Source organism: Somniosus microcephalus, chromosome 4 (genome assembly GCF_052327205.1).
Source record: "Somniosus microcephalus isolate GS21.2 chromosome 4, FLI_Smic_1.0, whole genome shotgun sequence".
Lineage (NCBI taxonomy): Eukaryota > Metazoa > Chordata > Chondrichthyes > Squaliformes > Somniosidae > Somniosus > Somniosus microcephalus.
In genome coordinates, this window is record NC_140990.1 from 310,596,362 (window position 1) to 310,609,733 (window position 13,372).

The 13,372-nt window shown below is 44.3% G+C and overlaps 1 protein-coding gene across 3 annotated transcripts in view; it reads left to right on the forward strand.

Moving 5' to 3' along the window:
• The window catches only part of LOC147120591 (protein mono-ADP-ribosyltransferase PARP14-like), a 169,310-nt gene that overhangs the window by 37,405 nt on the left and 118,533 nt on the right, over positions 1 to 13,372 (forward strand). The window contains exons 9-10 of one of the 3 annotated variants that reach the window (XM_085986719.1): positions 5,551 to 5,602; positions 5,922 to 6,035. In XM_085986719.1, the coding sequence (XP_085842845.1) occupies positions 5,551 to 5,602; positions 5,922 to 6,035 (166 nt within the window). Of the gene's footprint in view, positions 1 to 5,550; positions 5,603 to 5,903; positions 6,036 to 13,372 lie in introns of all 3 variants that reach the window. The other 2 variants (XM_085986720.1, XM_085986718.1) reach the window with 2 other exon arrangements.

The window sequence follows — 13,372 nt, forward strand, 5'->3', positions numbered from 1 at the left end:
TAGATGGTGGAAAGGCTTTGGGGAGTCCGGAGGTGAGACAGTCGCCACAGAATACGGAGCCTCTGACCTGCTCTTGTTGCCACAGTATTTATGTGGCTGGTCCAGTTAAGTTTCTGGTCAATGGTGAGCCCCCAGGATGTTGATGGTGGGGGATTCGGCGATGGTAATGCCGTTGAATGAAAAGGGGAGGTGGTTAGACTCTCACTTGTTGGAGGTAATCATTGCCTGGCACTTCTGTGGCGCGAATGTTACCTGCTACTTATCAGCCCAAGCCTGAATGTCATCCAGGTCTTGTTGCATGCGGGCATGGACTGCTTCATTATCTGGGGAGTTGTGAATGGCACTGAATACTGTGCAGTCATCAGCGAACATCCCCATTTCTGACCTTATGATGGAGGGAAGGTCATTGATGAAGCAGCTGAAGATGGTTGGGCCTAGGACGCTGCCCTGAGGAACTCCTGCAGCGATATCCTGGGGCTGAGATGATTGACCTTCAACCACCACAACCATCTTCCTTTGTGCTAGTTATGACTCCAGCCAGTGGAGAGTTTTCCCCCTGATTCCCATTGACTTCAGTTTTGCTAGGGCTCCGTGCTGCCACACACGGTCAAATGCTGCCTTGATGTCAAGGGCAGTCACTCTCACCTCACCTCTGGAATTCAGCTCCTTTGTCCATGTTTGGACCAAGGCTGTAATGAGGTCGGGAGCCGAGTGGTCTTGGCGGAACCCAAACTGCGCATCAGTGAGCAGGTTCTTGGTAAGTGCCGCTTGATAGCACTGTCGATGACACCTTCCATCACTTTGCAGATGATTGAGAGTAGATTGACGGGGCGGTAATTGGCCGGATTGGATTTGTCTTGCTTTTTGTGGATAGGACATACCTGGGCAGTTTTCCACATTGTTGGATAGATGCCAATGTTGTAGCTGTACTGGAACAGCTTGGCTAGAGGCACGGCTATTTCTGGAGCCCGAGTCTTCAGGACGATGTCTATCGGGCTACAGGAAGCTGAAGGCTTCCTTGAGGGGCCAGAGGGTGTGCTTCTGCTCCTCCTGACCCACAAGGAGTGCTGAAAAAGGCACTCACAGCTACTGCCTCCCTTTAACTTCCGGGTTTCCTAACCCATTGGGAAACCCGTGCAGCAGCAGTGAATGTTAAATCGAGCACCCAAGTGCATTGTGGGTGCCATAATAAACATAAGAACATAAGAAATAGGAGCAGGAGTAGGCCAATCGGCCCCTCGAGCCCGCTCCACCATTCAATAAGATCATGGTTGATCTGATCCTAACCTCAAATCTTCTACCCCTCTCGATCCACCCGAACCCATGTGATCTCCCGGGAGAGGCAAAAAACCAGATAAAAAACCCAATGGCCAATTTGGGAGGAAAAATCTGGGAAATTCCTCTCCGACCCATCTAGGCGATTGAAACTCGTCCAGGAGATCACTCTGTCCCTATATTTTCTACAGTACTTACCTTCTGTAAAGGCGATCTCCACCCAGCCAGGAACAGGAATAAAACCATCTCCTGAAATCGAACACAGAATTAGAACACAAGAAGTAGGAGCAGAACCAGGCTACACAGCTCCTGGGCCCACTCCACTACCCACAGGGCCGTGACCATTCCAAACCTAGACTCATGTCCAATTTCCTGCCCGCTCCCCGTAACCCTTAATTCCCTTTACTTCTAAGAAACTATCTATTTCTGTTTTAAATTTATTTAATGATGTAGCTTCCACAGCTTTCTGGGGCAGCAAATTGCACAAACCTACCACCCTCTGAGTGAATAAGGTTCTCCTCATCTCAGTTTTGAAAGAGCAGCCCCTTCTAAGATTATGCCCCCTAGTTCTAGTTTCACCCATCATTGGGAACATCCTCACCGCATCCACCCGATCAAGCCCCTTCACAATCTTATATGTTTCAATAAAATCGCCTCTCATTCTTCTGAACTCCAATGAGTAGAGTCCCAATCTACTCAATCTCTCCTCATATGACCACCCCCTCATCCCCGGGATTAACCGAGTGAACCTTCTTTGTACTGACTCGAGAGCAAGTATGTCTTTTCTTAAGTATGGACACCAAAACTGTATGCAGTATTCCAGGTGCGGTCTCACCAATACCTTGTACAACTGCAGCAATACCTCCCTGTTTTTATATTCCAACCCCCTAGCAATAAAAGCCAACATTCCATTGGCCTTCTTGATCACTTGCTGCACCTGCATACTAACTTTTTGAGTTTCGTGCACCAGGACCCCCAGATCCCTTTGTACTACAGTACTTTCCAGTTTCTTGCCATTAAGATAATAACTTGCTCTATGATTTTTCCTGCCAAAGTGCATAACCTCACACTTTCCAGTACTGTATTCCATCTGCCAAATCTCTGCCCACTTACTTAGCCTGTCTATGTCCCTTTGCAGGTTTTTTATGTCCTCCTCGCTCACTACTTTCCGTCCCATCTTTGTATCATCTGCAAACTTTGATATGTTACACTCGGTCCCCTCCTCCAAATCGTTAATATAGATTGTAAAGAGTTGGGGACCCAGCACTGACCCCTGCGGAACACGACTAGTTACTGATTGCCAGTCTGAGAACGAACCATTTATCCCAACTCTCTGCTTTCTGTTAGAGAGCCAATCCTCCACCCATGCCAGAATATTACCCCCAATCCCGTGACTTTTTATCTTGAGCAATAATCTTTTGTGTGGCACCTTGTCAAATGCCTTTTGGAAGTCTAAATATACTACGTCCACTGGATCCCCTTTGTCCACCCTGTATGTTACTTCCTCAAAGAACTCAAGCAAATTTGTCAAACAGGACTTCCCCTTCATGAAACCATGCTGAGTTTGTCCAATTAAATTATGTTTATCCAAATGTCCCGTTACTGTCTCCTTAATAATGGACTCTAACATTTTACCAACCACAGATGTTAGGCTAACAGGTCTATAGTTTCCAGCCTTCTGCCTACTCCCCTTTTTAAATAAGGGTGTTACATTAGCAGTTTTCCAATCTGCCGGGACCTTTGCTGAGTCCAGGGAGTTTTGGAAAATTATTACCAATGCATCCACAATCCCTAACGTCACTTCCCTCAAGACCCTAGGATGTAAGCCATCAGGTCCAGGGGATTTATCCGCCTTGAGTCCCATTATTTTACCAAGTACCACTTCCTTAGTGATTTTAATCGCATTTAGCTCCTCCCCCCCTCGAGCCCCCTGTTTGTCCAGTGTTGGGATATTCTTAGTGTCCTCTACCGTAAAGACTGATACAAAATATTTGTTCAGGGTTTTTGCCATCTCCATGTTTCCCACCATCAATTTCCCGGTCCCATCCTCTAAGGGCCCAACATTTACTTTAGCCCCCCTTTTTCTTTTTATATAACTATAGAAACTTTTGCTATCTGTTTTTATATTTTTTGCTAATTTACTTTCATAATCTATCTTCCCTTTCTTAATCAATCTTTTAGTTATTTTTTGCTGTCAAAAGTGGAGGGTTGGCATCGTGTTCCCTATATTTAACTCTTTCACTCCCCCGCAACCATCTCCTACCTGTTATTGTGTGGGGTGGGTGGGGGGGTTAATATTGAGGCCTAAGTTTGCAAAGGAGGTTCTAGTTACTGGAGGCCGTGATATTCAGAGCAAGATTGGTAAAGTTAAAAAGCAACTGGGAACCCAAGCACCAGGGCAGGTGGTGTGCATCTCTGCAAGAAAGTTAGGGGGAAAAATTCAGTATTGCCCCATTTGGGGCGCAATTATCGGCCGTGCGCAAAGTTTAGCGCCTGGCGCTAATTATCGCCTCCGGCTGCAAACTTGGCTTTTATCGCCCCTGGAGGTGATTGGAGTGCTAAATCAGGTGCTTCACACCTGTCTTAAGGTGCAAAGGCCAAGGAGCGAGGCGCTACCTCAGAGCGCTGGCGAAGCTCATGTGATGTCAGTCAGCAATGGAACACAGACACACTGGCACCTGCCAGTTCTTAAAGGGGAGGGTTGATCTTGCTCTCCATCCACATCCTGCTCATTGCAGTCTTGAATCTCGGCCTGGAGAGACCTGTACATCAAATCTGCTGGAAAGAACAATGGAGAGGCCATGGGAAAGAGCTCAGAGTGCAGCCCCCACAGTCTCTTCTAAATCGATACAAGGAAGGTGAAATTAAAATGAACCTGCAAAGTGCTGCTCAGTACCCAAAACTCCTTCACACGGCGTTGAATCTCTCCAGAAGTCTCTCTCTCTCAGAATGCGTGGTGCAAAAATGTCACCAACAAAAAAAGGCAGGAAGCAGTCACCTTTAAATAGCACTCCCCCAGTCCCTCCCTGACTGCAAAGCGCTCCCCTCCACCTGTCGTTGCTAGCGGCAGGTGGTAAGGCAGGGGGCGCCACTCAATATCTGCTCCGGGGCGCTACCGGGGCGTTGCACACTCGACTGACGTCACGATCTGCCAGTGCAGGAGATCGTGGCGGTAGTGTTTAGCGCTGTCGCAAAATGTCTAGTTAATTGTGTGAGCGGCGCAAACATCGCTGCCCACGGGCGCTAGTTGCTTTGCGCCCCATTAGCGCCCTCTTAAGGCGCTAACGGGAGGCGCAAACCAATTGAATTTTTCTCCCCTACTCTTTAAAGTCATTGGCCAAGAAATTTGACAATGCCTGTTTTTGTGGTCCTAAACGACCTCCAATATGGCGGGCAGGAAGCGTACGCTCATTACGAGACGGATTGCTCCACCTACCATATTGGTGTAGACAAAAAATCCACCATCCAGGGCCCACACGTGAACCAGGCATTTGACCCTTTACATATTCAAGTAGGTGGCCTAACGCCTGTTTGAAGCTCCCTCTGCAATTTTGGGCTGGATTTAAACCCAGATCTCAGAACTGTAAAGGCAGTGTGCTGGCTGACTGTACCATTCGACCATCCTTTTGCCAAGCAGTGCTAGACTATAATCCAGAGGCCTAGACTAGTAATCCAGAGAATGTGAGTTCAAATCCTACCATGGCAATTTGAGAATTTGAATTCAGTTCAAATAATATCTGGATGGATAATAAATGCTGGCCTTGCCTGCGATGTCCACATCCTGAGAATGAATTTTTAAAGAAAGGAAAATGGGAGGACCTTCACTAAGGCATTGATAGCAGCAGGCCGGTGTTGTTGGGCCAGGATTGGTTTTGGCGAGTTCGATCTAGCCGGAAGCTCTCTGGGAAGCGGAGGACCAGGGCCTGGTCTAGAGGGTTGGACACCAGAGTCAGGCTGGCAGATCATCAGAGAACAGAGGGGCTGGCTGTGGAGTGGGAGAGTGTGGAATTATCTTTAGTACATAGGTGAGTGGTACGACTAGTACTGGTACCCATGAACCAATCAAATCACTACAAGAATAATCTGATTCCCATTGGGCAATCAGATCAATAGAAGCTGATATGGACTGAAAGAGCCAAATAGAGGATGTGACTCAATATATTTTATATAATCGATAGATATTCAGAACTTGTTGAACAAATTGCTGGAAAAAAACATTGTTAGTAAAATATTCACCCCTGTCTGTTCTTTAACAATTTTTCTTTTGCTGATCAGGTTATTGAACAACACAAACAAGTCCTCACGCCACCATTGTCTTTTATCCAAGGTAAGACATACTTTATATGTAGACATACATATTTAATTCATACACATGGCCTTACAGCAATGTTTTACACATAACATTATACGAGCTAGAAGTGGAATCCAAGGCATTTGTTACAGTCGTCGTCCTCACACAGATGCGTAGAAACATTTAAAAAATGTAAAAACTTGTGATCATCATGAAAAATATGTAATTCACAGCCATCTAAGATTCCTTCTCAAAAATGCTTAATGTTTAACTGTATAACATACGTGAACAATATATTTCTTTGTTTTAGAGTACCTATGCTGTGATCTCTCTGCAGTGTCTAAACTATCACCAGTCCCAACAGTACAAATAGGTGGGGTAACCACAGAACTGAAAAAAGGTGATATCGCCCAAGAAAGTACAGATGCCATAGTAAATTCTACCAACAACACAATGGACTTAACTTCTGGTAAGTTTAAGAAATAATCAATCTAAATATTAATAGCAAATAGCGGTCTGCACAGAGCGGGATTAAACGGAATGGACGTGAAGAGAGTGTTTTAGTTGGGAATTTGGAAAGAGTAGGAATTTGGAGAAGAGGGAGAAGGAGTTGTTGATTTTTGCCTACACTATTTGTAGTGCTTTGTGTTACAGGTAGATATTTAATTTCAGTACCCTTAACTTAATCTAGATCAAGTAATTAGTCAAGAAACTACACTGTAAATTTAATTAAATAAAACAAGGTCATATAGGGATGGCAGTGCAGGTGGTGTGCCGCAACTACAGCATGTGGGACTTTGTGGAGAGCATTGTGATCCCAGACAACCACGTTTGCAGTAAGAGTCTACATCTTGAGGAACTTCAGCTCAGAGTTTTTGAGCTGGAGTCTGTGCTGCAGACATTGCGGGGCATCAGGGATGGGGAGAGTTACCTGGACACTTTGATCCAGAAGACAGTCACACCCCTTAGGTTAGTTAGTGGTACAGGTCTGGTAAGTGGTCAGGGACAGGAGGGTGTGACTGCAACTCAGGCAGGTAAGGGGACCCCAGGTGCAGCGCTGGAGAAGCCTCAGCCTTTGCCCTTGTTCGACAGGTATGAGATTCTTGCTGCCTGTGTGGATGAGGGAAAAGCCTGCAGGATGGATGAGCAAGCTGACCATGGCACCATGGTGCAGGAGGCCATTCAAGTGGGGGGAGCGAAAGAGAATGTAGTTGTGGTAGGGGACAGTATAGTCAGGGGGATAGATACTGTTCTCTGCAGCTGCGATAGGGAGTTCCGAAGGTTGTGTTGCCTGCCCGGTGCCAGGGTTAAAGACATCTCCTCATGGCTGGAGAAGAACTAGGAGCGGGAGAGGGAGGATCCAGTTGTCGTGGTCCATGTAGGACCCAATGTCATAGGTAGAACTAAGAATGAGGTTCTGCTAAGGGAGTTTGAGGAGCTAGGATCCAAATTAAAAAGCAGAACCTCAAAGGTAACAATTTCTGGATTGTTACCTGAGCCACGTGCAAATTGGCTTTGGGACAAACAAATTAGAGGTTTAAATCAGTGGCTCAAAGAGTGGTGTGGGAGGAAGAAGTTTCAGTTCATGGGGCACTGGCACCTGTACTGGGGAAAAAGGGATCTGTTCCATTGGGACGGGCTCCACTTAAACCGGGCTGGGACCAGTGTTCTGGCGAACCGAATAACTAGGGCAGTAGACGGGGCTTTAAACTAATGAAGGGGGTGGGGGTGGGAGGATTCACGAAAGAGTAAATTTAAAAGCAGCGAGAGAAATGTCAAGGCTCTAGAGCAGAGTAGAGTTTTGGGTAAAAATAAGCAGAGTGGGTGAGGAAGGGACAGAGAGAGTAACAAAGGTAATAGGGCATCAGTGACTAAGGTGACATCAGGGAAAAATAGAAATAAGTCAAAGCTAAAGGCACTATATCTGACTGCGTGCAGCATTCACAACAAAATAGTTGAATTAATAGCGCAGATAGAAATTAACAGGTTTGCTCTAATAGCCGTTACGGAGACGTGGTTGTAAAGTGGCCAAGGTTGGGAACTAAATATTCCAGGATACTGAGCTTTTAGAAGAGATAGGCAAAATGGAAAAGGAGGGGTAGCCCTGATAATAAAGGATGGGATAAAGACAGTAGAGAGAAAGGATCTTAGCTCCGAAAATCAAGACGTAGAATCAGTTTGGGTGGAGCTAAGAAACAACAAGGGGCAGAAAACATTGGTGGGAGTTGTTTATAGGCCCCCAAACAGTAGTTGTAATGTAGGGCAGAGTATAAATTAGGAAATTAAAGGTGCATGTAAAAAGGGTAATACAGTAATCATGGGGGACTTTAATCTACATATAGACTGGGCAAACCAAATTTATAGTAATTATGTGGAGGACGAATTCATGGAATGTATGCAAGATAGTTTTCGAGATCACTATGTTGAGGTAACAACTGGGGAACAGACTATTTTAGATCTAGTATTGTGCAATGTGAAAGGATTAATTAATAACCTTGTAGTAAAGGGGCCTTTAGGGAAGAGTGATCGTAATATGATAGAATTTTATATTGAGTTTGAAAGTGATTTAGTTAAATCCGAAACTAGGATCTTAAATCTAAACAAAGCAAACTACGTAGGTATGAGGGGCAAGTTGGCTAAGGTAGATTGGGAAACTACATTAAAAGGTATGATGGTAGAGAAGCAATGGCTAGCATTGAAAGAATTAATGCATAATTTACAACAAATATACATTCCTTTAAGGCACAAAAACCCCACAGGAAAAGTGGTCCAACTGTGGCTATCAAGAGAAGTTAAAGATGGTATTAGATCAAAGGAAGAGGCTTATAATATTGCCAAAAAGAGTAGTAAATCTGAGGATTGGGAGGATTTTAGAATTCAGCAAAGGAGGACCAAGAAATTGATTTAAAAAAAGGGGAAATAGAATATGAGAGTAAACTAGTGAGAGATATAAAAACAGACTATAAAAGCTTCTATAGGTATGGATAAAGGATAAGATTAGCAAAAGTAAATGTGGATCCCTTACAGGCTGAGACAGGAGAAATTGTAATGGGGAATAAGGAAATGGGAGGAAAAATAAACAAATAATTTTCGTGGAAGAAGATGCAAAAAAACTTCCTGGAAATAATGGAGAACCAAGACTCTAGCAAGAATGAGGAACTGAAAGAAATTAGTATTAGTAAAAAAAATAGTACTGGTGAAATTAATGTGACTGAAAGCCGATAAATTTCCTGGACCTGATGACCTGCATCCTAGGGTTTTGAAAGAGGTGGCTAGAGATAGTGGATGCATTGGTTGTCATGTTCCAAAATTCCATAGATTCTAGAACAGTTCCCGTGGATTGGAAGGTAGTGAATGTAACCCCGCTATTTAAGAAAGGAGGGAGAGAGAAAACGGGGAACTACAGACCAGTTAGCCTGACATCAGTAGTAGGGAAAATGCTAGAATCTATTATTAAGGACATGGTAACAGGGCACTTAGAAAATAATAAAAGGATTGGGCAGAGTCAACAGGGATTTATGACAAATCTGTTAGAGTTTTTTGAGGTTGTAACTAGCAGAATAGATAAGGGGGAACCAGTGGATGTGGTGTATTTGGATTTTCAGAAGGCATTCAATAAGGTGCCACACAAGAGGTTATTAAAAAATTAGGGCTCATGGGATTGGGGGTAATATACTAGCATGGATTGAGTTTTGGTTAATGGACAGAAAACAGAGAGTAGGAAGAAATGGGTCATTTTCAGATTGGCAGGCTGTAACTAGTGGGGTACCGCAAGGATCAGTGCTTGGGCCTCAGCTATTCACAATCTACATTAATGATTTGGATGAGGGGACCAAATGTAATATATCCAAATTTGCTGATGATACAGAGCTGGATGGGAATGTAAGTTGTGAGGATGCAAAGAGGCTTCAAGGGGATATAGACAGGCTAAGTGAGTGGGCAAGAACATGGCAAATGGAATATAATGTGGAGAAATGTGCACTTATCCACTTTGGTAGGAAAAATGGAAAAACAGAGTAATTTTTAAATGGTGAGAGATTGGGAAATGTTGATGTTCAGAGGGACCTGGGTGTCCTTGTAAAAGAATCACTGAAAGTTAACATGCAGGTACAGCAAGCAATTAGGAAAGCAAATGATATTTTGGCCTTTATTACAAGAGGATTTGAGTATAAGAGTAAGACGTCTTACTGCAATTATATAGGGCCCTGGTGAGACCACACCTGGAGTATTGTGTACAGTTTTGGTCTCCTTACCTAAGGAAGGATATACTTGCCATAGAGGGAGTGTAACAAAGGTTCACCAGACTGGTTCCTGGGATGGGGGGATTGTCCTATGAGGAGAGATTGAGTAGACTAGGCCTATATTCTCTAGAGTTTAGAAGAATGAGAGGTGATCTCATTGAAACATACAAAATTCTTACAGGGCTTGACAGGGTAGATGTAGGGAGGATGTTTCCCTGGCTGGGGAGTCTAGAACCAGGGGTCACAGTCTCAGAATATGGGGTCAGCCATTTAGGATTGAGATGAGGAGAAATTTCTTCACTCAGAGGGTAGTGAATCTTTGGGCTGTGGAGGGCTGTGGAGGCTTAGTCGTTGAGTATATTCAAGACAGAGATTGATAGATTTTTGAATATTAATGGAATCAAGGGATATGGGGATAGTGCAGGAAAGTGGAGATGAGTTAGAAGATCTGCCATGTTCTTATTGAATGGCGGAGCAGGCGCGAAGGGCCAAATGGCCTACTCCTGCTCCTATTTCTTATGTTCTTATGTTCTTAAACTAAGTGGTAAACTTTCCACTATATGGAGAAATGTTAACCTTGGTGGAAACTGGACAGCCAGTTAACATTGTCTTTCCCGCCAAGGGCCTGTTCATTTCCCGCAGGTTCTGATTTTTGCTGGAAACTGGTGGGGTTCTTGTTTAAATATGTAGATTGGGCTCTGATTACATCATCGGGGCATGACTGCTATTTTAACCAGAGGCCTGCATGGGGAAGCCATTGTGGCAGCAGGATGAAGATTTGGGGCCAGAAGAGCCCCAAAAAAGTAAGTTGTATTACTTTTCGTTGACTTCCCTTGTGGGTCTAGGAGGGGCAGGAGTGCTCATATGGGTTCCACAAGGAAATATTAGGTCTTCCCTGCCCCAGTTTTTCCCACCCCCATCCCCCATCGCAAATCCAATGGAAAGGTGAATCAAGTGTGGTGTATAATGGATGGCTAATTCGACATCGACCGCTTTATACCTTCACCCAAAGTTAAAACTTCAACCCCCCCCCCCCACCCTCGGAAATTTTAGCCTTGTATCTTTGTGGTGATTATTCTTTATGTTTAGTAAGAAGTATTGTGATTGGTTGTTTGTTTCCTGCCTTGGGATATATGCTGTAATCTCACTGGTAGTTGATGTCATGTGATTTGTGGTGGCCATCTTAAATTCAGTTCTTTCCAGCCTTTAGTTGGGACTGGGTGTTGAAAGATGTGCTACAGGATTTTTAAGTTAATAAAGCCTAGATTAGAAAGGCAAACCTATTCTTCATTTCAATTTATTAACTTTATGTCAGAATGGAGCGATATCTTCAACCAGAACGATTCAATGCTGACCCTAATTCTGCAGGAGTGGATGATAAATGGAAACATTGGTATTGTACATTTAAAAACTTTTTGGGCGTGTTGGATCAAGAGTCTCTAAATAAGCTGAATATGCTGATCAACTACATTGCTCCGGATGTGTATAAGTATATTTTGGACTGTAAAACTTACGAAGTGGCTATTTCTACATTGGAAAAGATTTTTGTTAAACCAAAGAATGAGGTATTTGCACGTCACCTTCTATCTGCCCGTAGGCAGCAGGTGGGAGAATCTTTGGATACTTATTTACAAGCACTTCGGTGCCTTAGTGTTAACTGTAATTATAAGGCCGTGACGGCTGAAGAATATAAGGAAGAATCGGTACGGGATGCTTTTATTAATGGATTACTGTCTAGATCAATTCGTCAGCGGTTGTTAGAAAATAAGACTTTGGATCTTAAGAGTGCTTTTGAGCAAGCTTCTACATTGGATGTGGCTCAGAGAAGTTCGGATTCTTATGCTCTTTTTAATCGGTCTGTGACTGTGGTTTCGGCAGTTCCGGATGAAAAGGAATTATGTGGACTTCATAGGAGTGGTTTACTACATTCTGAAACAGTTTCTACTTCAGCGGCTGTTGCCTCTAGGATTCAGAAGTGTTATTTTTGTGGGAACGTCCGGCACCCTCGTCTGAAGTGTCCTGCTCGGGAGGCTGTGTGTAGTAAATGTGGCAAGAGAGGTCATTACGCACGTGTGTGTAAATCATCAGGTTCAATTACCTCCTCTGTGACTATTCAGCCTTTAGATAGGGCGTTTATTGCACCAATACTGTGGTGGTTTTTTCCGTGGTGCTGGAGGACATCTTTATTACCTCTGGCCACTTGGAGTGTGCATCAACCGCGATTAAGAACATTGAGTCCATAAATGGACCAGCAAAGTCGATGTGTACCCTTTGCCAGGGAGATGAGGGCCACTCCCATGGATGTAGAGGGGCTTGTGGTGGAGCGTTTTGGACCTTCTGGCATCCTAGGCAGCTCTTGGTCATTTCTTCGATGTCTCCATCGACACCTGGCCACCATACAAACGCCCTGGCTAGGTTCTTCATTTTCACTCCACCCAGATGCCCCTCGTGAAGCTCCTTCAGAACTTTATCCTGGAGTTTGGGTGGAATCACCACTCTGGATCCACACATCAAGGTTCCTCGGCACACTGACAGCTGTTCTCTTCTTTGCGAGAATGCTGGCAACAGTGGTTCGCCATGTGCTGGCCATCCCTTCACTGTTAAATCGTAGACTCGTGAGAGAGTCGGGTCATTTCTAGTTTCCCTTTCAATGGCAGAATTTGTTACTGGCAGACATTCGACTATGGTAGAGTGGAAAATCTCCACTGGGTCTACGGTAGGTGCTTCTTCTACCATTGGCAATGGTAGGCGCAATAACCCGTCAGCATTCCCATGCTGTTTTGATCCTTTGTATTCTATGTTATATTGGTGTGCCCCTAGAAAAAGGGACCACCTCTGTAGCCTTTGCGCTGTCATAATGGGAACACCCTTTTTAGGGTTGAATATGGAGATGAGGGGTTGATGGTCAGTCAACAAGGTAAATTTTTGTCCGTGTAGGTAATGGTTGAATTTCTTTACTCCCCATACCAGGCTGAGTGCTTCCCTGTCGATTTGGGCATAGTTACGCTCAGCTGAGTTCAATGAGCGTGACGCAAAAGCTATCGGCCGTTCCGAGCCATCAGGGACTTTATGCGATAATACTGCTCCTACGCCGTAAGGGGATGCATCGCATGCCAGTCTGATTGGCAGTGATGGGTTGTAATGAGCCAAAACTTCTTTGGACGTGATTAAGTATTTGCATTTATGGAAGGCACGTTTACAGTCTTCGCTCCATTTCCAAATTACTCCTGTTTGTAGCAGTTCATTAAGAGGGTGCAGAAGAGTTGATAAGTTCGGTAAAAATTTATGATAGTAGTTTATTAATCCCAGGAACGACCTTAATTATGAAACATTTTCAGGTGCTGGGGCTTTTATGACCGCTTCAATTTTTTCAGGTGACTTATGCAACCCTTCCTTATTAATTATGTGGCCACAATATGATATTTGATTCTGGAAAAATTCGCAATTGGGGCGATTTGCTCGTAGGCCCCGTTCTCTCAGCCTAGTGAGCACCTGCTCCAAATTGGCAAGGTGCTCGTTGTCATTTTCTCCTGTTACAAGGATGTCGTCTAGGTAGCATTGAGTC